The sequence below is a fragment of the Meles meles genome, chromosome 2, assembly GCF_922984935.1.
Source record: "Meles meles chromosome 2, mMelMel3.1 paternal haplotype, whole genome shotgun sequence".
In the NCBI taxonomy this organism is placed as follows: domain Eukaryota; kingdom Metazoa; phylum Chordata; class Mammalia; order Carnivora; family Mustelidae; genus Meles; species Meles meles.
Window position 1 is genome coordinate 63,900,278 of NC_060067.1, and position 26,084 is coordinate 63,926,361.

The 26,084-nt window shown below is 41.7% G+C and overlaps 1 protein-coding gene across 2 annotated transcripts in view; it reads right to left on the reverse strand.

The window, feature by feature from the left end:
- Positions 1-25,424, reverse strand: part of STX18 (syntaxin 18) — a 115,744-nt gene extending 90,320 nt beyond the window's left edge. Inside the window, exon 1 of one of the 2 annotated variants that reach the window (XM_045994447.1) lies at positions 25,075-25,424. In XM_045994447.1, coding sequence (XP_045850403.1) covers positions 25,075-25,242 — 168 coding nt within the window. In that variant the 5' untranslated portion in view covers positions 25,243-25,424. Of the gene's footprint in view, positions 1-21,787; positions 21,879-25,074 lie in introns of those variants that run through there. The other variant, XM_045994456.1, reaches the window with a different exon arrangement.
- Between the last annotated feature and the right edge of the window lie 660 nt (positions 25,425-26,084).

Below are 26,084 nucleotides of genomic sequence, written 5' to 3' on the forward strand. Positions count from 1 at the left end.
CTCTAAATGACTGAGATGTATGCTGTCTGTGCTACAACAAAAAAGAAAAACACTTTCTAACCTACAAGGAGAAAACCCCCTCAAATAACATTCTATATCACAATTAATGACATCATTATATAGCAATGTATTATAAGTTCACAGTGGAAAATAATATCTAACTTGGAGAACTGGGAATTTGGGTCCCTTTAGGGTACTGTCTACCCTATTTCCAAACATCTCCTATTAAAACAATTTATTCAGTAGAGCTGGACATAAAATTTTTAATTATGAAAATCTGTGGCATACCCAACAGCTTGGGTTAAGATGCCATAAAAAGTCTTCTTTGCTTAGTGTACTTAGCCACAGAAAGCAGGTTCGTAGGCTCCGTCAAAGGAGCCCCCGGCCCCACCACACGACCCCCAGGAAGAGCAGCAGAATTCCAAGAGCTGCTCTGTGCCGGCAGGAGTGAGGTCGCCAGAACAATCTGCACTTCATCCCTACCTTTCTTAAGGGTAGGGATATTTCCTAGGATAATTTTAGATTCTCCACCTTTTTAAAAATCTCCTTTCCTATTACAACTTCATTTTCTACTCCCCAAATTCACTTCAGTTAGCTACAGTGTGATCCCGTTGGAACAGAAACATCCCAATACCAAAAAAATTAAGAAGACCACATTGAATAAATAAGGAATCATTCCAAACAGTTTTTTTTTTTTTTAAATATACATCTTGGGAAGTTAGTTTTGTGTGTTTTAACAAATAAGGAAATGAGAAACTTAATAAAATAATAAAAAATTTTAAAAACCCTACGTTGAAATTCATGAACTTACACATGCAGGCAGGAAGTGTTTATACCAAAGATTTACAGCCATGTAGTAAACTCACTGATCCTCTGTGAGATGCATGAATGTGATCTACTTATAACCTCCTCTTATCACGAAACCAAGAAGTTTCTAAACCACACAGATAACCTTGTGTTTTTAAAACCACACTAATTTGAAAAGAGAAAGTTGTAGGGAGACGAATGTTTATATCACTATTTACATGAACACAGCTGTCATCATTTCACTTGTGTTTCTACAAAGTGTTGTTGCAAATATAATGATCCACATATACTAAGGAAGTGGTTTTATAAAAATTAAATCTATTACATATTTGCTGTATCTGAATGTAAAATGAACAGCTGCCTCTATTTTATATTTCACGTATATTTGGATTTTCTTATAACAATTTGCTAAATGTAAGATATATTTGTATTTGAATGACTAGAAGCTCAGAGTACCACATAAATGCTGTAGAAAATTATTAACAATTTCCGCCTATGCTCTCCATAGAGCTCATACACAAAACCAAGATAATATCAGAATAAGGCATTTGTACAAAAAACCATGACAGAACTTTAGCGTTGTTACTGTGTGTTTCATGCTTTCTTCCTAAGGGTGTATATAAAACTGAGACCAACAAGCCAACCGAAATGGTAAAACTGCCAAAGAGGTAAGTATCTTTAGGTAAATCCATTTGTGAATTTAAATGGGAGTTTCACAAGACAAGTTACCAAAAACTGTGCTTTAATGTCAATTATAAACATGCAACAAGTTCTTAAGAGGGTTTTTGAAAAAAGATATACATGCTGTTATAAATTAATGCTGTTCTTCCTTCCTCCTTCCCTTTGTTCCTTTCTTCTGTAATTTCATTTCCAAAGCCACAGAAAACATATTTTGAAAGATTATAGCATGTTGAATTTGATGTGTATTATTCTGCACTGAGGCCCGAGTTTAGCCTGCCTCTTGCTCACAACCATTTTGCTCACATACACAGGCACTTTACTTTTTGACATTAATGTTCCAAATAAACTGCAAGCTTAAAATCATGAAACTGACTATAAGAACAAAAGCCTGGAAAGATTTCTTCCTAGCCTTTCTCAAAAAAGGCCTTTCCCTTTTTAAACAATTTACATGATGTTTTATGGTCCTTTTAGAAGAGAATTATAGTAAATGGCACTCCAAGTGGGTTGTGTGAACCCACAAACCACTCCTTATAAAAACTGCTATAATTTTCCAGGACAGGGACAATAAAATATCATACACAAGCCAAAGCTAAATCACGGTGTGACCACAGTAACAAACACATTATTTTCGTGAAAATTAAGCATGATAAAGCTAACAAAGAGATGACGAAGAGACAACTTCTGACAGATTTTTCTCAATCTACTTAGCATTTACACAAGCCTTTACAGAATTTTCCTATTCCCTCAAAAGCTTGAAATACAGGTGCTAATCTAGTGCTCAAGTTTTTATGTGTAATTCATCTGTTTTCGGTGAAATTAAGAAAATAAGTAACTTCAACTGTGGCTCAAAGAACACTTCAAATATGCCAGCCAACCTACCTAAAATTATTTAAACATTTTTGTTTCTAATCAAATGTTAAACTTTATGGAAAGTTCTAATGAAATTTTTAGGAGATGCATTTCCAATCTCAGACCGCTAGGGACCCACAAGTGTCTTCCAGTCCCAAATCAGTAACTTCACAGTTAATCCAACTAACAGAGACGCAAACAGGAGCCACAGGACCCTCCTCCCTCACAGAACCACACTCGTTATCTGTACAACAGATGAGGACGCTGCCCAGAGAAAAGGGGGTGAGTGCAAGATTTCCAGAAGATAAAAGTTATTCAAATGGTGTCATTCTTCAATCACCATCTCCTTGGAAAACGTCCCACTTTCCCTTTTCCCACAGTAGAATTACTTAACGTTAAAACTGAAAAAGAATAGAAGTGCTTTTCCGACCTGGGGGTGGGAGAAATGGCAGTACCACACTGATACAGAAAATAAAGCCTGCCTAATACAATTCACTGTAGCTGGGGCGCCTGGGTGGCTCAGTTGGTTAAAGCCTCTGCCTTTCACTCGGGTCATGATCCCAGGGTCCTGGGATCGAGCCCCGCATCGGGCTCTCTGCTTGGCAGGGAGCCTGCTTCCTCCTCTCTCTCTCTGCCTGCCTCGCTCCCGACTTGTGATCTCTATCTGCCAAATATATAAATAAAATCTTTAAAAAAAAAAAAAAAAAAAAAAAAAAAAAAAAAAAAAACAATTCACTGTAGCTGATCACAGCAGCTTATTGCTAAATCAGGCATAATACTGAAATTAGGATCGGTAAGCCAAGCCAAAATATCTATAAAAGAGTATCATTTACAGAGAGTTATCTTACAATGCAATAATCATGGTAAAATGAAACAACATTTTCTACTGAAATCTGTTATTATTACTTCTGGTTAGAGAGAACTATGTAAAATATTTACAGCACCCCTTTAGAGCAAAATACTGGGAGAGAATTGGAATGAAATAGTATAAAGCCTTGAGACAAGCTGATACAAACCTTAACAGATATATTTTACCGTTTATTAGATTCCTCACTAAAATGGATGGCTCTTTCTAAAGTAACAAATCATGCTAAACTTATCCAGTACTTTTGCATACAGCTAAAAGTTCCCAACTCTTTCTAAAAGATCACTGTTAATTTGCATTCCCAATTTGTAGGAGAATATGGCAGTGATTCCATGAACTGCTAAGACACTGTACATAGAAATCTGTTCTTCCTTCCACAGCCATACAAAATGAAAAATATTAAGAATAGAACAATGAGCTAGAGAACAAACAATACACCTGAAATGTGTACTGGTCAAATTCTTTCATACAAAAACGGACATTTTTACACGAATAAATATTTCTGCTCTTAAATCAAACTTTAGGACACCTAAAAACTGTTTATACTAGGTATAAAGAACAAACAGTCCCATTTAAATAACATGCTACTAAAAATGAATCTGTTATTCTTGAGCTTAAATAAAATTGTTTATGATAAAATATGTCATCATATTTGCTCAGACAGTCCAGTGGTCCTTTGTGTTTATTGGAAAGGCCTTCCATATACTGAGGCTCCAAATCAGAGCTTCCCAAATGGAATTTGCAGAGAAAAAAAACAAAACAAAACACTGATTCCAAAAAGAAGACTGTGCAAACAATACATAGTTCCAAGATAAATAAATCTATCCAAACCAACTAAACTGTTCTTCCAGGTTAACCAAAGACTCCTGCCTAGCAAAATCTACCTTTCAGAGAACATGAGACATCTACATGTCAAAGACTTAAAATTAAAATGATCTTCAGAATTTAAAACTTTTCACCAGCTCAAACACAACAATGAACAATTTATCTAGTCTTACAAATTGATTTGAAAAATCTTGGAAGATGGGAAATATATTTCAACTCATCCTACAAAATCCAACCTAACTCCTCTTCCGTTTACCAAGGTCTACCCACCCCACCCCACCCCACAGCCTTTATTGGACTCTACATTATTTGCCTAATATGGCAAAATCCTTATAAGCAAAAAGAGTTCACTGAACCTCTTTTTGCTCTATGGCTTGGTTTCCTTTAGGTCCCTCACTGACATCTCTCTGGCCCCACAGCATGGGGGTACAGGCCGATCTGCATGGCTGACTATACAGACGTCTCATGAAGCCTTTACAATTGACCACACAAACACAATACCACAATGTAGGTCAACTTGTGCACTCAAATACCAACGTGAAATTTATATGGAAGTAAAGTATAGACCTTAATCTGAAAGGGTAGAATTCCACCCAATGATCCTAAAATTATTTCAAGGAATCAATCTCCAAGAATGCATCATGAAATCAGAAGAGCCCAGTTAAGCTTGCGGGAGGGGGCGGGGGCAGGAGAAGAAAGAAAGAAAATGAAAGACTTAGAAGCGGCAGCAAAGGTTTCACCAATCATTATATCATTGAGAGGACTCAAACTACAGATGAAGTTAGAATACAGAAGATTGTAGAAAGGGCATTTAAAATTATTAACTGATCAAAAATTTGTAGTTGTCATTAAAAAAAAATACAACTTAGCAATTCAGTTCAGAAAGAAGAATATCCCCAGGAACATACACATCTGTTTAATATTACAAGCCAACTGTCAACATCCTAAGTGAAGTTTTAATTTAATATTTTTTCTTTCTTGATGTTTTACCTTTAATCAATGCCTCATGAGAGTATCAGCTTTCTATAAGAAACTGTTAAATATAAAGAAATGTTATTGTAGCATGTTTATAAAATCATAGTTCGAGAACTTTTTATTTTTCCAAAGCCTGACCACAACTTAATTATCTGCAGGACATTCCAGGCTCACAATTGCAAGCTCCAGTTCCCAAGCAATTTTAAACAATATCTACTGTACAGGACAGAGGGTACACAACAGACCGCAACATGGTTATATTTCCAAAAGTCAGCATTAGGCCCTTTAGACATGGTTTTTATTTTCATTAAACAATATTTGTTTCCTCACTAATCATTAAATGGTTTTCATCACTATCGCCTGTTTTCCTTTCACAAGCCGGTTGTTAGCATCAGTGTTTGTGTTCATAATAAATAAAAAGGTGACCCACCCAGTTATTTAAAAATGAACACACACCATGTCTGGTTCAACGAGTGTTAAAGATTCGGCATCATACGCACACCCTGAATACCGTTCTATTTTCATCTAGACTCTAAAAAAACTTTCAGAGAGTAATAGACTCTGTACATACTCCTTTAAATCAGATTTAAGCTTCATGCCTGCTTATGTTATTGTGGGCACACAGATCTAATCAGCGGTTCAAGACATTACGTGGGAAAATGGAAGAGGAAGAAGAAAAGACAGCAAGTTCATATTCCTGACCATAATGGAGAGGAGTTGAAAATATTGCCAGTTCCTACAGACGGATGAGAAAAGCAGCCTGATTAAAAGTAGCATGCCAGTAACTGACCAAAATGCGGGGGAGCGACTAATAGAGCATTCCAGAACTTTAGGAATGACTCTGAGGAAGGAAAAGCTTAAAAAAAAAAAAGGAAAGAAAGAAAGAAAGAAAGAAAAAAGAAAGTTGTATGCTACAAGGTATTAGGAACAATTTAAAAATATGTCATGTAGAAGAAACAAACCTGCATCAAAGTCAGAGGTAAAATTAATCGCCAATACAAAAAATAATCCAATAAATAATCTGAAAACCGTCAAGAAGTCTGATACTTGCCTTACTGCATTGAAACCACCAGAGGTTTCAGACAAGTCAATTATTTAAGTCCAAACGGACAAGCTTTGGGTTTTGGATTAACTGGCCAGTGGTATGGGAACTCAGAGAGACAGAGCTACAAATGCAGGGTGTGCACATGTGTTTATTAGTTTCTGTGTTTATTTATCAAATACTTTTATCACATTTCCTACGTGCTAGGCACTCTGAAAGTGCTTCACTCTTTCAACCTTCCAAAATTAGGTTCCACTCTATTCCCATTACCTAGATCAGGAAATGAGGTTAAACCAGTTTATTTGCAAGTCACCCGCCAGTAGGTACTAGAGTGCAGAGTCGCTGCTCAAAACCACCGTGCCAGAAGCCATCCCAGGTGACATTAACTTTATCAAGATAAGAAGAGCTCCATTATTGGAGGGACCCACATGCCTAACTTCTCTGACTCCTGCCTCTGCTGGTCTCCCAAATGTTGCCAATCGAGGCCCTCTTCTCACCTGAAGTTCCCCTCTGGCAATCTTGCTCCTTCCTTAAGACCTCAACCTCAAGCTGGACTCTGATGTCTCCCCATCTACAGCTCTGGCTAGGGCTCGGAAACCTTTCCTGAGGTCCACTTCTGTATTGACAACTGACAAATACGCCTTCTGTAGCTGTTCAGCAGGCACCTCAAATAACTACAAAACAACTCATTTGGCCACCCACCCGGTCACCCACAATTTAAACTTGAAGTAACCTAGAACTACTGATGTTTCATCTCCTACATCTTACAAGTCCCAAATCCTGTCAAACAGATCTTGCATCTGTTCTTGGTCCCGATGGTCACCAGCTTGGCTCAGGCTTTCACCACATCTCAACAGATCTTCCTCTTTGCCGCCAGTCCTTCTCACCTCTGCTGGGTCTGCCAACAGCCAGTAGTAGGATCCTTCTAAAATCCATACCTAATTACATCAGTCCTCTGCTGAAACTTGCTATAGTTCACCATGGCCTTCGGGATGATGCCCCTTCTTTGCCATTCTAGCAAATTCCTTTTATTCTTCAAGACTCAGCTGGAGACTCATCTCTCCTATGAAGCCCTTCCCTCTTCAGCCCCTCCCAAGTGAAGAGGTCTTCACATCAACTTCTGTAGCCCTACATACTTTGATAACACCACTTTTTATAACATGCTTTAATTATTTGCCTCTAGGTGGGTTATCTCACTAGACTATGAGTTTCTCCAAGTCTCACCCATGTCTGTATGCCCCGTACCTACTTGTATGCGTGACACATGCTGGATGCTCATTAAATAGTAAGCAAATAAAGAATTCATTCCCAGAGACACCTTCCGTTCAAAGTGTGGCCCCCACATCCACAGCTCTCATGCTCCTGGAAATAGCTCCCCAGATTTCCACTGGAAAGCATACTTTCCCTCCTCTCAAGTTCTGTGTACCAGGTGGAAGCAACACAGGTCCAGCGGCTGGGCTGGGTACTAGGCAGACCAACTAAGCATATGTCCTTTCCCTTTGGAGACAGGGCTGGATTTAAGGACAACCATATGAGTCATTTCCAAGATTCTGATGGATACTATAAGGAAAGAGCTTCTCTCTTCCTCCAGATGGAGTAGTATGGGAAAGGAAAGTCTGCAAGTACTACAGCTTTTGGCTACCACGAAGCAAGAGCTTGGAGGTACCCTAAGGGAGATCCTAACACCATGAATGGCAGAATGGAGAGAACAAGAAAAATCAGGCCCTTGGTGACACTGCTATGTCCCCTGGGTCCTGTCATGCCGGAGGTTAAGTCATACCACTAGACTTTTCAGAGATACAAATCAATACATTCCCACGATCGTTCCAGCTAATTTGCAATGGGTTGTCTCTCACTTGTAGCCATAAGGCTGCTGATGCGGTAAGATAGTGTTTATGGGAAGAAATCAAGCTATACATTTGAAGAAATGCACAGAAAGAGGCAGAACAAAGACAGGGTAAGAGTGAGCAGCAAGTTAAACTGGACAGGCGATAAAAACAGTCCACACGGTGCTCCAGACACAAGGAAGAGAGAGACTCAAGGTGCCCGCCATTCCAGGCGGCGCTAACCAGGCCCTTGTAGGGGTAGCCCGTGGGCCACTTATGAAAAGAATAAAGTTTTACAAAGAGCAAGAAAAAGAAATAAAAAAATAACAAATGCTTCTTTTTAAAAAGGCCTTTATGAGAAAAAGAAAAGGCTTTGGGATAATTTAATCTGGAGAAAGCAAGTCCTCGAGGCAATTTAACTTGGTGAAGGATTAATATAAGGAGGTGACTAAACAGCTGTTCTCCAATTTCACAGGGCAAAGAATTGGAGGAAATTGATTTACATTTCAGCACGAAGCTGAGGCAGGCAGAAGGAAGAAGTGCTGGAGGGAGAACTGTTAATGATGAAGAAAGACTAAATGAAACACTGGATTTTATGGCTTTTAAAAGATGGAAAATCACCGATGTTGATTTAGTTTTGAGTCAAACTAGTAAACACACATTGGAGAATGCCTTCTATTCGTGCACTCACATACGAGCTACTGCATCCCTCCTGTGGGCCAGGCCTGGTGCTAGGCCTGGGAACCCCAAAATGATGAAGAAGCAGCTGCCTGACCCAAGGCTGCAGTGCTAGCTGGCTATGAGGGCCCCGGTGGGAAAGACAAAGAAGCATTAAATCAGAGTCCCACTTCTCCCTTCCACCCCTCACACCCAAAAGCAAACAATATAGTTTGTGAGACCGCACCACAGCACCTAGAAAGTTAAGCAACGATGCAATCATTACATGAGAACACAAAAACAGACACACGAAGGCTGTCACAGCCAGAATCCCTTGCTTAATGAGTAATATGGCAGCAAACGCTTTGAATTCAGGAGAAAGAGACCAGTTTAGGAGAGAACGTGGCTTTCAAGATGGGAAGAATTTGAGTAAACGAAGGGGAGTGAGCCAGCCACGCAAGAGAGACAGTGGGAGGTCAAACAAGGAAACAAGAAAGCAGAGGAGGCTGTAAATGGAGTAGGTTGGTTAAAGCTGGTGGGATGATCGAGGGAGCACCGGGTGTAAAAATGGAAAAGTGGATAGTATTAGCTTTATAAGGGCCTTTGAACAGAGGCCAAATAACTGAGAATCCGTTGTGTGGGGAGTGTGCAGTACTGAATGCTTCTGAGCAAAGTAACATGATGAAAGCAGCATTTTCAGCCCAGTGGCTCGGCTCCAAAGGAGATGGAGGGCTCAGTTCGCCTGCATCACAGCTCGGAGTCAAGATGGTGAGGGCCTGAACCTGCATGGCTGCGGTGCAACAGATGAGAAAGAGGAAGCCGAGGCACCTTTTTGCTTAATTCATTTCCCAAGTATGTGTGGAACTCTACACAGTGCTCTGTGCTGTGACGGGGAGTAGCAACACAGTCCCTGTGCTCTCCGGCCTGAGAATTAACTGGCTGGGGGAGGCCAGGGAAAGGAAGACCGGAAGGAAACCCCTGCAAATATAGCGCTCAGCGTGGATGAGAGTCTGGTAGGCTCTCATTCTGAGAATTTTATTTACACAAACTGGAACAACAACAAAATGCCAAAATATAAACAGAAAAGCCAACCCTCCCAAAATATCACTTCATGTGTATCATGGGAGACACTGATTTTTACTGCCAGTTTGAGTCATGGAAAAGTATAGAAGCAAATATGCCCATACTCACTGAGCTGTACCAAGTAATGAATATAAAAAAGGCTTTTAAAAAGAGAGAGAAGGTCTTTTTTTTGGACTGAAATGTTTCCAGATTTCATCTTTTGACATAACTGGGATATATTCACAGATTTCCCACTTACCCACAGATAGGTATTTAGAAGCTTTCAGAAAATTCATCACCTCTCCTTGATATCTTTTTTTTTCCTTCCTTCCCTTAATTTAATTTTGATTTAACTTCCTCTTGTCACTGCTTGCTTACAAATCACAGCCTCTATGTCTGGAGTCAATTAGGGCTATAAAGTACCCCACCACGCCTTCATCTGGGGACCCATTTATATACATTTTCTTATTTCAAGAGGTAGAGCTAAGAGCCTGTAACACCAAAAGTTTCCAATCAACCATCACATTCTATTCTTTGGAAATGTATGCTTCTCTCCATAGTTAAGAAGGCAACATCAAACTACATATTTTGCAAGAATATTTCCTTTCCACCTGTATAAAGATGAATTGTGCTTTGGGAATTCATTTGCCAAAAAAATGGGTTGAGTATGTGTAATACATGCTTAATAGCAATAACATTAAAAAATCTTTCTACCATTTAAAATTAAATGTAATTTCCTTATTACTTTAATGGAATCCCTTGGAGTTAAAGTATTTAACTAGTCGCTTTCACATCAAGTATTCATTATATAATTCCCTTTAAATATTAGGTATATTAGGTATGTAAACTGTCCATTGACAGAGTAAAAACACACATTTCCACTGAAACAGAAACAGGAGAAGGACAAGGCAGCTTGATTCAGAATCTGATAATGGGTTACAGATTCTCTTCCAGTTCAGATTTATAGTCAAAATGCCATAAGAGCCATTTACCACCTCTAACCTTTCAGGTCATATTTGGAAGAGAAGTATGAACTGCCACATCACTAAAAGAAAATCTGTCTGAGGCTGAAATTCTTGACTTTTCCTTACTGCAGTGTTGAGCTACAAAGGGGGAGAAAGAGAAAGAGATCTCCTATGAAAACCACCTTAAATAAAAAGGTAGAGATGAACTGTATAAGGTCTATCCATAGGAAGGAATTCCTTTGTCATTGCCTTTCAGGATCAGCCTTGAGTGGGGCTACAAGGTAGTCCTGTGTATTGCTGGCTGGTACCAGCCTACTTACTAACCCCTTCCTACCCCAAACGACACCTAATAGACACAAGAAAAAAAATCCTAGGGTGGGCAGACATCCTGAGTCATGGATTATGGATGCAAAGCCCCGACCACACTTCAAAACCAACCCCTCTCTCCTCCAGCCTTCCAGTCTCCTGTTGGACCTCCCACTGGCTGAACCCTATCAGAAGCCAGAGAACAAGGAAATCCAGGCAAGCACACCATGAAAATCAGCCTCCTGGGGCAAGAACAGAGTGGAAAGGGTAGAGAATGGATCCAGAGGGGCCAAAGGAAAATACAAGGCACACTCCATTAGCTGTTTTTCATACTCCTTCCATTAAACTGAGTTTTCTCTGCAGATTTTACCATCCTGTGCTTTTCCACCTTGGAGTCCTTGTCACATGTTCCTGTCCTACTTCTCCTTTCTCCATTTCCACCTGTGGGAAGTCTATGAGGCCCACCTAAATGTTGCCTCTTCCTCAAAGTCTCCCGTCAACCTTACCCAGTAGTAATCTCTCTGTCCTCTCAATTTTTGAAGTTCCTCTACTGAAGATAGTTATGAATATGTCTTAAACTTACAAGTTTACTTATCACCCAAGTATTTTACATATCTGTTTATTTATTTACTGTAAGTTTCCCTTAAGAATACTGGGGCACCTGGGTGGCTCAGACAGTTAAGTATCCAACTCTTGATTTCAGCTCAGGTCAACTTGGTCGGAGGTGGCTCTATTTCCCCAACAAGCAAGTCAGGAACTTCCAAATATATAGGATTTATGGGCCAAAATATGCTCCTGCAGACAGCAGATGATGTGCCAACATGCCAACGAGAAAATCACCAGTGATCTGACCTGTCGAATGCCAAGACCTGGGACGGCACTCCTTGCCACATGCACGGCCGTGCAGTCAAGGCCTGGGAACCCAGGGCACGCTCATCAGCCTCACCTCGTCCTGGGCAGCTCACTCGACCTCTGCACGTAGGTTTCCTCATGAGGAAGGGAACCTAACCCATAAGGACAGTCAACTAAATGAGAATGCTCTTCGCGCCGTGCCAGGCAGAACAGGTGCTCAACAAGTAGGAGCTATGGCTACTGCTGAGGAGTTTGCAGAATGACAAACCAGAAAGGTAAAACATCCGTGCAACATTTGTGGAGGATTTTCTTGCAGAGCTTCAGAAGCCCGACTTGAAAATCCAGCTGACTTACAGGAAAATTATTCCCTTTACAAAAGGTTTTACCACAGACTTCCTTTAAATAGTCCCCCCATCATGCATTTAATATATAATCAGATACCACTTATTTATGACACTTTTCACATTGAAAGATATTAATTTCTTCTCCATTTCCTACCACAGAAAAGAAAAACTCATCTGCTGGGAGTTCTGCTTTTTCTGTCTTGCTTTTCATTTCAAAATATGTGCTCACTGAAGAAATTCAGATGGATAGAAATAGGAAAGAGAAATCATCCGAGTCCCCTCTCCAAGAGACAGCCACAGTTAACTTGTGGTGTATTCCCTCCTGATCACTATTTCCACACCTAGAGTTTTTTGGTTTTTTTTTTCATATACATAATTTTGTCTTGCTTAAAGATTTATTTCTTTATTTTAGGAGGGACAGAGGGAGACTCCCTGCTGGTGGGGAGCCTGATGTGGGGTTTGATCTCAGGACTCTGAGATCATAACATGAGCTGAAATCCAGAGTCAGATACTTAATGGACAGGGTCACCCAGGCATCCCTCATATACATAGCTTTAATTCTATCTGGTTTTGGTAGTAAATTTTTTAACCTAAAGTGATAAGATAAGCAATTTTCTTCATGCCATGACTACTTCTTCAGTGTGCTATGTTTTCCTAATAATTTCCCTGTACTTGGGAATATTGCTACCTGTCTCTTTGTAAAGTAACTGTGATAGTTGCCACCACAATCATCATTAAAATCATCACCACTGCTATTATTATAACTACTGCTGTTAGTTTTTAAACTCAAAGACCTCCTACTTCCATAAGACAAAATATTCATATTCATTTTTATTTTCTTCAGTTTTGCTTTGGCAATGAAATTTTGGTTCATCTAGAAATATATTTTAACGGGTATGCAGTAAGATATGGACAAAAACAGACCAGAACTTTTTTCAGAGTGCTAACCAATTATCTCCCAAATCATCACTGAATAAACCTTTTTTTCTTTTGATTTACAATGCCCCTTTTATATCTTATATATATGTATATATATTTTATATATAAATTTTACATTTTATATTTATAAAGGTAACCCACACACACTTGGCCTTATATGCTTCACTGGTCAATTCATATACACATACATTACTTTCTGTCTTTAAAATGTTTTAATATCTGGCAAAACTAGTATCCTCACCCCAACACACACTCTTCCACTCTTCAGCAATTATTCTCACATATCGTTTTCACTTGCAGGTTCCTCTCAAAAGACTTCTGCTGCAATTTTGAAGAAAGCTGCACTAAACCTACAAATTAATTTCAGAATAATTGATATCTTTATAATTTTTCTTCCCTTTCAGTACACAATATGTGTTTCTATTTACTCAAGTCTTCCATATCCCTCCACAAAATTCTGAAGTCTTCTTCAATTGGGACTTTCCATTTCTCATTAAGGCTATTTCTAGAAATAATTTTTGTTATACTGTAAAGTTTTCACTGAATTTTAAGTGCTCATTAATCAGATATGGGATGACAGCTGATTTACATGCATTTATGCTGCACAAGAGCTCTGGAGGCCTCTAGGGTAGGGCCATAAAGCACCGCTCTGGATTTAATTCACACTGCCCACAAAGAAGCACCACTGGCTCAATCCGCCAGTTTCCTGTCACTGACATGCTCTATATGTCACACCCACCATGTACTCAAATTCACTTGCTCTTCGAGGCTCTGCTCCAATTTGACAGCTTTTCTGACTACCCAACCCCTAACTGTTACCTACCCCTTTTTTATACTCTTCTAGTGCTGATAGTAAGTTCTAATATATTTAACCCTTCAAAAAAATTAGGGATAATTTTCCTTTTATCAATATTAGGACATCAATTTTTTTTATATTTGAGAAAAGATGAAACAGAAAACATGTGAAATTATAGATTTTTTTTTTTTTACCTTTAAAGAGATTATAAACTTGAGACAAATTTGGTGAAAATGTATTATTGTTTAAAATAGTGAGAGGGTGCCTGGGTGACTCAGTGGGTTAAGCCTCTGCCTTCGGCTCAGGTCATGATCCCAGGGTCCTGGGATCAAGCCCCGCATTGGGCTCTCTGCCCCGCAGCGAGCCTGCTTCCTCCTCTCTCTCTGCCTGCCTCTCTGCCTACATGTAATCTCTGTCTATCAAATAAATAAATTTTAAAAATCTTTAAAAAAATAAATAAAAAATTTAAAAAATAGTGATAAACTGAAAGCAGCCCAAATATCCTTCAGTAGGGGTTCAGTTAAATAAGTTATGTGAAACTATTTACTTATCTACTTATTTAGAGAGAAGGAGGCAGAGGGAGACAGAGTGTTCTAAGTAGGCACCACTCCCAGCGCAGCCCGAGGCGAGGCTCCATCTCTGGACCCTGAGATCACAACCTGAGCCAAAGCCAGGAGTCAGATGCTTAGCGGAGTGAGCCATGCAGGCGCCACTATATAAAACTATTTTTAATGACTATATAGCCAAATAAATTGGTGACACAGAACAATATATACTGACATAGAAAAATGTTCACAATACACTGTTAAGAAAAAAAAGCAATTAAAGAAAAAAAAAAAAGAGGGGCTACCTAACAGCAGTATAGAAAAATTCTTTCTGTTTAATAGGAAAAATGTCTGGAAGCTATGTACCGAGACTGTAGTAGGGGCTATCTCCGGCCAGTGGTACTATCTGTGAACTTTATTTTCTTCTTTACTCTGTTTAATGAGCACTTAGTACTTTAATAGATTTAAAATAGTGAACTTCAAAAACATACCCTGCAGATAACAGTCCATTGTAAGAGTACAAACTCACTATTACACCAAATGTATTTACAGAAAGAAACATACCAAACTCCAGCTTTGAAAAACAAACTCATTGTCTCATCAAAGTGAAACATTATGAGTACGTAGGAACTCAAGGATAAAGTCACACAAGACACTGAGCAGTCGTCACTGTAAAAACCATTTTCAGATATATCCTGGGAATTTCTGAAAGAAGAGTATTGAATCCTGGAACCGTCCTGCTGAAAAGGTCCTTAAGGATTACCTAGCCAAAGCCCCTCACTAAATGAACAAGAAAAAGTGAGAAACAAAAACAAAAAACAAAGGACATTAGGTGAGTTTTCTAAGATCACCCAGTTAATTAATGACAAAGTCTAGAGTATTTATAATTTAAAACCTATGCTTTTTAATTCCTTTCTCAATTCTGGAGTCAAGATATGCTGCAGGCTGTCACTTCTATTTAGACTGTAAAATGCAAATGTTCATTTAACAGGGTTTTCTTATCATCCAACTAAAAAGTGTACAGAAAAGTGTACAGTGGTTTGAAATGGAAGACTCCCACTCTTGGTTAAGCATATACCTTATGTGCTGCAACAGAGAGTTTTGACAAATAGCCATACACTGGACTGTGACAAGGAGATGGAGGAATACTATGAACTCTAGTATTTAAAGACTTTGAGAACCTGAAAGTCAGGAAAAAAAAGTACTACTGAATTTTAAACTAAAACTGGGCTGCAAGCTTTAACATCTAAGTTATAGAAGTTCAACATTCAACATATCATTCTTTCATTCCTCCAGTTTACTCACTTCCTTCCAGCTGGGTCTGAAGGGGCCTTTTTTTAAGTCAGTTTTAAACCTACTATGTCATAAACTCAATGATTTGTCTATATACAAGCCATAATTAAACAATGTAGACTTCACTGATCTTTGCCCACCAGAGGGAGCCCATATGGATTTCCATGCAACAAGAAACCTCAAACATCAAGTTTATATGAATTTTGTCATTAGAATCATATTATTATATCAATATTTTAAAATATTTAAATTTAAATCAATATTTAAAATATTAAATATTTAAAATATTTAAAATATTAAATATTTAAAATATTTAAAATATTTTAATATTGTATTTCTATCTTTCCCAAAAGATAAAAGTTAAATGAGATCAAGTACATAGAGTCCTTACCAGAGCTCCTAACCTACAGCAGAAGCCCCAAAATGACTGACTTTCCAGAATTTGTATCCTCTTGAGTACTAATTACACTGCTCAAAATAAATGAACTTTTATACAAGTTGATGTGAGCTTGGTTGATATCTGTCCCAATAGATAGTTCTACCCTCAATATGTTGACAAATCTGGTTCTCAAGCCTGAGGGACAGCCAGACCCTAAACAGGAAGAATTCATTAAAAATGTCATCCTCGGGGGGCGCCTGGGTGGCTCAGTGGGTTAAGTATCATGTTGGTTAAGTATCAGGTCATGATCCCAGGATCCTGGGATGGAGTCCGGCATTGGGCTTCTTGCCCAGCAGGGAGCCTGCTTCTTACTCTGCCTGTAGCTCTCTGTGCTTCTGCTCTCTCTCTCTCTGACAAATAAATAAATAAATAATCTTAAAAAAAAAAAGTCATCCTCAGAGGGCCCATGTCAGCAGCCCTGTCCTAGTAGGTGATACTCTGAACTGCTGGTGACCTGCCAACTAGAAACTTGAAAGAGAGAACTGTCTGACCCATTCTAGATGTTTCTTGGCATGAAGGAGAAAACCAACTGACTACCCCTGGGCACCAAGTCTCTGTAGTACGTGATACAATCCTGACCACCAAGACAAGTCTCTTTCAAAAATGAAGAAAGCACAACTGAGGGGAAGAGAAATCTGCACAAGAACCTGGCATCAAAAGGAGCCCCACTGAGTCTCTATCCCCATCTTCCATCTGGTGAGCCTGACTCACCTTCTTCTACTTCTCACCATCCCAAGGCCCAAGCCAGAGTTTGCTGGATGTGAGGCCCATTGCACAGCTCCAGGCCGTTGGCTGGGCATATGTCCCAAGTGCCTATTTTGAAGACTCAATAGTCTCCAGGACAGAAATATGACAAAGTGGGAGGATCCCACTGGGTTCCAGCTATGCTCTCCAATTCAGGTTTGCCAGAAAGCACTGCCATTGGAGACTTATCCACCACTTGCTGTCTTTTTTTTTTTTTTTTCTAAGATTTATTTGAGAGACAGAGCAAGCTTGAGTGGTAGGAGGATCAGAGGGAGAGGGACAAGCAGACTCCAAGCTGAGCATGGAGCCCTATGTGGGGCTCGATCCCACAAACCCCAAGAACATGACTTAAGCCAAAACAAGAGTCAGCCTATCAACCAACTGAGCCATCCCAGTGCCCCCACCACTTGCTGTCTTCATAAAACTCCAATGTCCATTGGGGAGGGTATGTGCTATGGTGAGTGCTGTGAAGTGTGTAAACCTGGTGTTTCGCTGACCTGTACCCCTGGGGCTAATAATATACTATATGTTAATTAAAAAAATAAAATTAAAAAAAAAAAACACAAAAAACTCCAATGTCCATCAGGCTCCTTGGATGTATTTTCTACTGTTTAGAACCAAAAGAAGGCAGGAGTAACTGGAATTCTACTCTAACCTTGGAAAGAAATTTATGTGATGCCTATTACCATTTAACTTTCTAGCCATAAAGCTGGGAATTATTTTACTTCTTCGTCTTTCTAACCCCACGTGTTACTGCCCGCTGCATATCTACTTCATCTGTCCACACGTGGCCAACCCCACTGCCTCCAGTTCACCACTTTCTCCCGACTGGCTGCAACAGCTTCCCAGTTAGCTCTTCTAGGTCAGTCTTGTGACACTCCAAACCCACCCTCAATACTGCTGATTATTTTAGAACACAAATATGGTCCTTTCATGCCTCTGCTTGCATAGCTCAGAGCACAAAGCCCAAACTCTACAGCACTGCTGATGGTGCTCTCACCCAAGGGGTGCCAAACTTACCCTCTAAGGACCAGAGAAAAAATATTTTAGGCTTTGCAGGCCCGCTAGACTACAACTCTGCCATTCTAGCACAAAAGCATCCACAGCCTGTATGTACACAAATGAAGGTGGCCACATTTCAAGAATGCCTTGTTTTCAAAAAGTGGGCAGTGGGTCAGCCTTGGCCCCTGGACCAAATTGTCCACATGCTCTATCCAGTCCAGCCAAGCCTTATCTCCTGCCACTCTGACCCTCCCCCAGGCCTCGTCCAGAAAAGGGCTCCCCTGCTGCAGTCTTGCTTCCACTCCCTCCATCACCCTGCTGTTGTTCATGGGGGCCTCTGCTTATACTCTTCCCTCGGCCAGGAACATGATTTATCACCTTTCCTTTGTTTGGCGGAACAGTTCTTGTCCTTCAAAGTCCAGGTTGATCTCCCACTGACTCCTCAAGGACATTTATTTACCCTTTATCTGTATTTCCAAAGCATATGTCTCATAGCTTTTCGTGTCCTCACAATGCTTGAAACATACCAAGCATTCAGTACTTACAGGATGATGGAAGTAAATGAATTACTGAATAAACAGAATTTCAAGAACTGCAGTACATAGTTAATATGATCCATAAAAACACAGTATCATGAAGCTAAAAGAGGCCTTGGAGAACATTAACACAGTGGTTTTTAACCTGTGTGTCTCTGAGTCCTATGTTTGATTTTCAAGAGGCTCCTCAAGGAGAAGGGGGAAGGTGGCAGAGGGACAGGCTGGTTAATGAATCCCTTTCTTCCTGGCCCCCTCCCTCCAGCCTTAGCCAAAGCTGTTCCTTATTTCATTTGCAATAAGGTTCTGTTTTTAAAAAGAAAAAAAAATCTATATGATTTAACAAATGCATGCTCTGTTTGCAGCCTACATCCTAAATCTGCATTATTTCTTGATCTATTCCTGTCCTGTGTGGCCCTATGTCCCATTTCTCATTGACCCCTGGCACCTGCTGCCTGGGGTCCTTCTGAGAAGCATGCTCCCTGGAGTGAAATCCCCAGTTCCGTATTACTCTCAATCCTTAGAATAATGTCTATTTCCGGCTGCTCTGGTTGATAATCCAGGTGGTCCCTCCCAGCTCAACTTCTGGGTCCCTACACTGGCACACAAGGTAAACCATGTGATGTCAAAGGAATCAAGGAGGACCTGGGGACTCAATGCTGAGAGGGTTACAGCTGTCCCTCAAACAGTTGTCACCTCAAAAGTTGTGCTATTGGTATGTCTGCTTCTCCACAAGACTGTAAACGTCTTGAGGTCAGAACTGAATCTTAATAATATAAGAGACTACTTAATGCTTATTCCAAATATTGGATTAAGTGTAAATGTATATTGAGTAATATTCAGGAATATTAGGATCACACATTTCTAGAATTGGAAGGACCCTTGCACAGAGACCAACTAGCTCCAAAACTGAAAGCAAAGGGACAAGAAATATTGACTACCTAGGTCCCTGCCCTGTCTAGAACCTATGGATTCAGTGGTAGACAGCACAAAGTCTTTGTCTTCACAAAGTACAAATTCCAGTGGATACACATAAGTAAATGGATACGTGATATGTGAGATAACAAAAAGAATACAGCAGGGTGAGGGGCGGGGCAAGGATGCTACTTTATACAGGGCAGTCAAGGAAGGTCTCATGGAGGCAACGTATGAGCAGAGACCTGAAGATCAAACCACACAGAATCTGGGTGAGACGTGTCCCATGTAGAGGGAACGACAAACACAAAGGTCCTAAGGTAGGAACTCATCTGTTCACGGGAGAAAAGCAAAGGGGTTAGGGCAGCTGGAACAGAGTGAGCAAGAGGAATGGGGACAGGAGATGAGGTCAGACAGGCAGCAGGACCACAGCTTCTGGCTTTGGGCCACACCAAGAACTTTGAATTTTAGGCAGACACTCAAGATAATCAGTTCCTTAAAAACTCAAATAAATTAAAAACGTTCAGCTTTCATAAAAGTGATGTGTAGTAAACAAAGAAAACTTCAACTGCGAGCCTTATTTGAAAATAGAATTTCCAGAGCCCAGGGTTGCTATTATGTGACAGAGAATCAGAACATCTTTGTTTTACAAGAAATCACTGCAGTTACATAGCCCAAGCGCTCAGTGTAACCAGAGTGGAAACTGAGGCCCAGAGAGTCTGCGGCCTGCCCCCTCATGACAGACCTTGCACTAAGTGCAGGTCTCCTGATGGTCTGTTCAGAGCCACTCATTGGCTCCTGCTGTCCTGGGCCCAGCCTGGCTGCTCAGAGCATCCAGGTTCCCCACGTGGTGCTCCCCCGGGACTCTGCAACCTTTATAAAGTGGTGATAATGAAAAGCTGACACCAGAAGGCACCTCCACACAAACGCCCACACCGAAAGCCTGTCCCTACAAACTTGCACGATTCTTCATTTTCCTTCCCCACAGAGCTGAAGACAACCAGGCAGCTGAGGGGAAGGTAGGTCAGACACTGTGCCGGGCGCTGTGAGGTACATTTCAGTTGGTATTGCCTGCCCACCCTCAGAGCTCCTCCTCAGAGCACTCCCTTTTCCAAAGTTCTAGAGAGGGGATAATCATAGCACCCAACCACATGTTGGGGTGGACATATGACTTGGCCACAGGAAGAACCTTATCCCCCTAAGGCCATAACAAGGGCTCAGGATGCAAGCAGAACCAACTAGAGTCCTTTCCTGGGTTTTATGGATAAGAGCTGGAGAAGGAAGCTGTATCTCCTGTGTTTCCCAGTTACATGAGCCAAGACAGTCCCATTTTGCTCAGGTTAGCTTATATTAGGTTACTGCTACTCACAACCCAAAGAATTCACACTCCTGCAGGGACATGCATACCTTTTCTCAGTTCATCTGTATAACAATCTTTTAAGGCTGCTATTACTCAATTTTAGAAGGAAGGAAACTGAGGTTAAGTAACTTGCCCAAGTCCATACAGTAAGCACAGAGCCTTCAAATTCATACAGTAATAGGCATTCAAACTCAGGTCCTTCTGCTCGAAACCCATTCAGGATCCAGTTATGAATTTCATATTCACTCAAGAAGGAATTCAACTGCCATTCAAAAGCCAAAGGATGTCTGGTTTAAAAGGTATGAGGACGTAGCATGGGAAATAAACAGCATCAAACTAGGGTCAAAGGACCTGGCTTCTACATCTGGCTCAGTCCTATGACTCAGCTATTAAGACTCTGAGCAAGTCATTCACTTACCTGGGTGTTCGTTTTCCCACCTACAAAATGAGATGCCTGAACAATATGAACTTGAGACCCTTTTAAGTACTTAACAAAAAAAGTCCATGGTTCTGCTTTAAGCATACAGATTCTGTTTTCACTCTGTCAGACATGATGTCAAGCAGATCTCAATTTGACTGCCAGGCCCAATAAACCGATGCCTAGGCCACAATGACACAAAGGATTCTGAGCTGTAAGATCTAGGAAATTAGCACTGGTTTCCATGGTCATAGGGAGGAAGAGAGAGGCACAGCTGCATTTGTCACTGCTGATAACCGAGTTTCACCTTCACAGAGGGATGCTGCGGTCCGCACTACCGATGCTCCTGGCTTTTGCACAGGATTTTCACGGTTCCTTTGTGTACCTCCTTGGTTCCTCTTCACAAGAAAGGAAGGAAAGTATGGGGAAGCTAACTGGCTTGGGGAATATAGCTGAGAGCCACTGATGAAAATGTCTGAATGGCCCACATGCAGTAAAGGTAGGGGGTGATGGGGAACAATAACAATCAGTGTGGTTCTCTATGACACACAGTCTCAGAAGATGCTGGTAATTAGCCTAGGAGTTCAGTAACGTAAGATCACGACTATGTGACAGTAGTGGAAAATGATCCTCAAATAAGAGGACTTGCCCAAGTCACCCACTTCCAAGTAGCAGAGCCCATATCTGAATCCACATCTTCTATATCTGAATGCCCATGCTTTGTCCACTCCCAAGGTCCCCACTCACCTCACAGACTAAAAGAGTTGACTAATCCAATTCCCCCTGCAAAGCATCATACTTGTCATTCTTTGCAGTTCTTCAGATACAGAAAGTTCCTCACCCCAAGACAGGAAACGTCGTTACCATCTGTTTGTAATGTAATGGGCATACGTGCATTGAATATACTTGAATTCAGCAAAATTGAGCATAAAAGTTAAATATTTAAAAAGAATGATGTTGAAGAAACCAGCCAATGGGGGAAAATTAAACATCAACACAGTTTTATTAATCTTAATAAAACCTCTACAACAACTCAGTGAGATGAAAAACTGACATCAGGAATATGCTTTGTCCAAAAAGAAGAATGAGAAGAACTAGAACTGAATCACGTAATGCGTCCTAGAGATGACAGAGTGCACCTCAAGGAAGACATTCAACCGAAGACATTACTATAACCTGCTACATTTCCTTAGGTCTGATGACCAGAACTAACCCCGAACCAGACCATGTGTTCTAGCACTGGCCAGACTTTTATGTATAAGGAATCCAGGCCAAACAAAATAACAGCCAGCCTTCTGATGCATGTGACTGTGGCAAGAGCACAGGACATCCCTCACCGGGTCTACACTACGTTTCGGGGTAGGGGGGTTGTGTAGGGAATGGTTGCAAGAACAGGAGGTAACACACAAAGCAACCACAACATAAAAATCAAAATTCCTCAAAAGAATGCATATTTTTGCTATGTTAGGAGGGGCAATGATCCTGAATAACACAGCCTATGTCTCCCTTCTTCACAGATTCTCCAAGCCTTGGCATCTACCCACATCATCAAATATCAGAATTGGACTTTTCAATGGCACACAATCTAACCCTCTAAGGCGCAAAGTTCTTCTCCGACATCTCTGACAAGCAGTCATCCCTCTGATTAACTGTCTCTGGAGACAGGAAATTCAGCACTCCAGGGTCCTGTTACTGCTCTTGAGGCTCATTAATTCAAAAGCCTAAAGCATATTCTTATCACTCAGGGACAGGCCTAAGGCCTAAACCTCCTTAAGGTTTGCCATCCCAGCTGTGCTTCTTGTCTTTACCACTTGCATATCCCCTACTCCAGAACAGGATCCAAAATTAGCCCAGTGCTCATAAATCAGTGATTTCAGAGTTAGAAAGGGACCTCCCCAAAACCAACTGTGACTTCTACATACCACAATTCCACAGAAGGAGCCTCAGGAAGAGCCTAGGCCAACCTGGGGGCAGGTAGAGAGAGAACGTCCTAGTTTCCTTTCCCCTCATTTCAACCTGAGACGCTCCTTCTTCGATCTGCTATAAATAGGGAATCAACGCAGTTTAACAGTCTTCTGCTGTTTGAAGGGGAAAAAAGGGAACATTTACAGGTAAATAAACTAAGGCCATAAAACTTGCTTAATAACCTCATACAGCTAATAGGTGAAGGGTTAAAACAACAACTTGGTCTCTTGGCTCCTTCTCTAGTGCTCTCTCTACCACATAATATTCATCTTCCAGTAGAGCAAAGTTCCCACATTCCAGCCACACTCAAATGCTTATCAAAATAATTCAGTAACATTGCAGAGTGGCTCATCATTATTTGGAGTAATTCAGACAATATAAGTTCTTCCAAAAAAAACAAAACAAAACTGAAATATCATTACTAATTTCTTTGCAGTTTAATGGGTAGACAAGCATTGATTACACATAAATTGAGCACAAAAGTTACTTATCTCCACACCTTTGTGCACACTCTTAGTATCTCAGTGATTCTCTGTACTGAAATCAACTACTCCTCTTCTAAGATTTGTTTCAGGCATCACCGCCTCTAAAAGGCCTTTCCTGGCCCTCAGGTAGAGCTGACCACATTCGCCTCCGTACCCTACACATTATCTAGGAGGAGGTATGGTGCTTCTGTTGTGACTGTCTTCCCCACCACTCTTTTTAAATTGTGATATTCTGGGGCACCTGGGTGGCTCAGTGGATTAAGCCGCTGCCTTTGGCTCAGGTCATGATCTCAGGTTCCTGGGATCGAGCCCCGCATCGGGCTCTCTGCTCCGCGGGGAGCCTGCTTCCTCCTCTCTCTCTGCCTGCCTCTCTGCCTACTTGTGATCTCTCTCTCTGTCAAAAAAAAAAAAAAAAAAAAAAAATCTAAATTGTGATATTCTAACAAGGTGCTGGACAGAGGCAGGTGCCTAATAGATGTTTACTGATGGACTGAGTGTCTTCACCTGGTCCAATCCGCCTTCTGATCCTCCCGTATCCTCTGCAAAGTGCCACACGTTAACTCGTGCATATATTCATTAAAAACTATCTGAAGGCCTACAAAGTACCAGGCATTAAACTGCATGACAAAGACAAGGGGATATACCATGAAATTAATGAAGTTTTAGTTTGAGGGCCCCTCACTTGCCCCTTCCAAAGCTCTGAACCTCTTCCTGTGATTTTGTACTCTTCTTTCGTAAAAAAGACAGAGAGAACTGTATAAGCTTCAAACTCCACAAATACTAGATCCACCCCTGGGGCCAAGGATACAAAAGTGAACAAAGCCAACATTCTCTCTCCACTTAGAGAGTTTCCTGTTCAGTGGGGAAGAGAGACAACCGTCTGTCCATTCGTTCATTCAAAAAACATTTCCTGGGCAGGGCTCAGGGTCGGGCATTGGGATTCTGAGGTGACACCAGCTCTGTTCCTATCTTCAAGGAGAAGTTCCCTGCGCTCTTGAACGAAAGCCTACTGTTAGGGAACAGAAAGCCGTTTAAATAACTAACAGTGTTTGTGAAAGTTTACCCTAAACCAGTCTCAGGACCTACTGATCCCAAGCATGTAGCCCTGAACCTACAGCAGGATGCAAGCGGAAGGGAAAGGTCAGGTATAATATGATCTTTGATCTCACTGAGCCAGGAAGGGGGTGGAAGAAGAGGGAGTCGAAACAAGTCAACACAAGAGGCAAATACACTATGGTCGGTGCTGACACACAAGAGCAAAGGCCTGTGGGGAAGTCTACCCGACGTTTAAGTCCGCAGTGACCGTGACCTCAATACCTCGCCAAGCAGCCCAAGAACTGCATACAAGACTCTCAAGTTCCTCCAAATGCGTTCCCATTCCCCGAAATAAGGCTGTTCCTTTCCCTAGACAGCTGGAGGCTCCCTGATACCAACTCTCCTGGCCCCACTTCGGACCACTTTCTTCTCTAAGCTGCTCCTTCAGACAGTGAATACCCGACACAGGCTGGTTCGGGGCCTGGGGTCCACGTCGCGGGTCCGCCCCCCTCGCTCGCCCGCCCGCCGTTTCCATAGCAACCAGCTCACCACTTCCCGCGCCCGGCTGGAGAAGTCGCCCTTGGGCCGGGGGCTCCGGCGGAACAGCTCGTCGCGGCTGCCATCGATCCCGCCGCCCACTGCCACTCCCAGCGCTTTGTTGCGCGTCTTCACGGTCTTGACGCTGGCCCGGAACAGCAGCGTGATATCCACCGCCATAGCGACCTACACCCCCGACCCCCTTCCTGGCCCGCACACGTCAGCAGCTTGCGACCGCGGCGTGCGCCCGATCGCTGGAGGACCGTTTCCGGCTCCGCACGCCTCCCCCGCCAACGCGACGCGAGAAGAAAGGTTCCGGCCTCCGCAGGGTGACCGCCGTGAGAGGCGAAAGGTTCCGGCCTCAGCCCCTTTCTCCTCCCGGCAACCTCGGAGGCCTTGGCTTTGGGGCGTGTGGGCCCCGGGAGCAAGAGGATCCGGAAGCCAGCAGGCTGACTCCCGTTTTTTGGCTCTCCCACTGACTGGGCGCGGGTGCGGGGAGTGGGGTGCACTGGAGGCGACCCTTGACCTCCAGGACTCAAAGCACGTGGTCGGTGACCCCGTGCTACGGTAAAGCAGGTGACCGAGGCACAGAGCGAGAGGCCAGGGGCCATTATTTTTCAGCCTACAGCCACCAAATCTGTAAAATTAAGGCAGTGTTATTGTGACAGTTGAAGGCGGTAACACGTGTAAAGTGTCTTGGCGCTGCTTGGCTTGCAGTTACCGCTGTTATTAAGAACGCTGCTATCATTCTTACTCATGTTGGAGAAGAGTACAGTAGAGGAGGCATCACATAGAGAAGGCGGATTTGAAAAGATGAGGCGGAACTCATCAGACGAAGACAAGGGCAGAAGAGTGTCCCCCGTTTCTGTTCATCCTTGACATACAGTTTTTAAATACCTTCTTAAGTCGTAGTAATTTAAGTTAACCACAAGTTAGCCAATGAGTTCTTTCTGTATGTTGACTCAAGGCTCAGATTTAATTCACCTGCTGGTTGCTCTTTCTTTTTAAGGAGACCACACGAC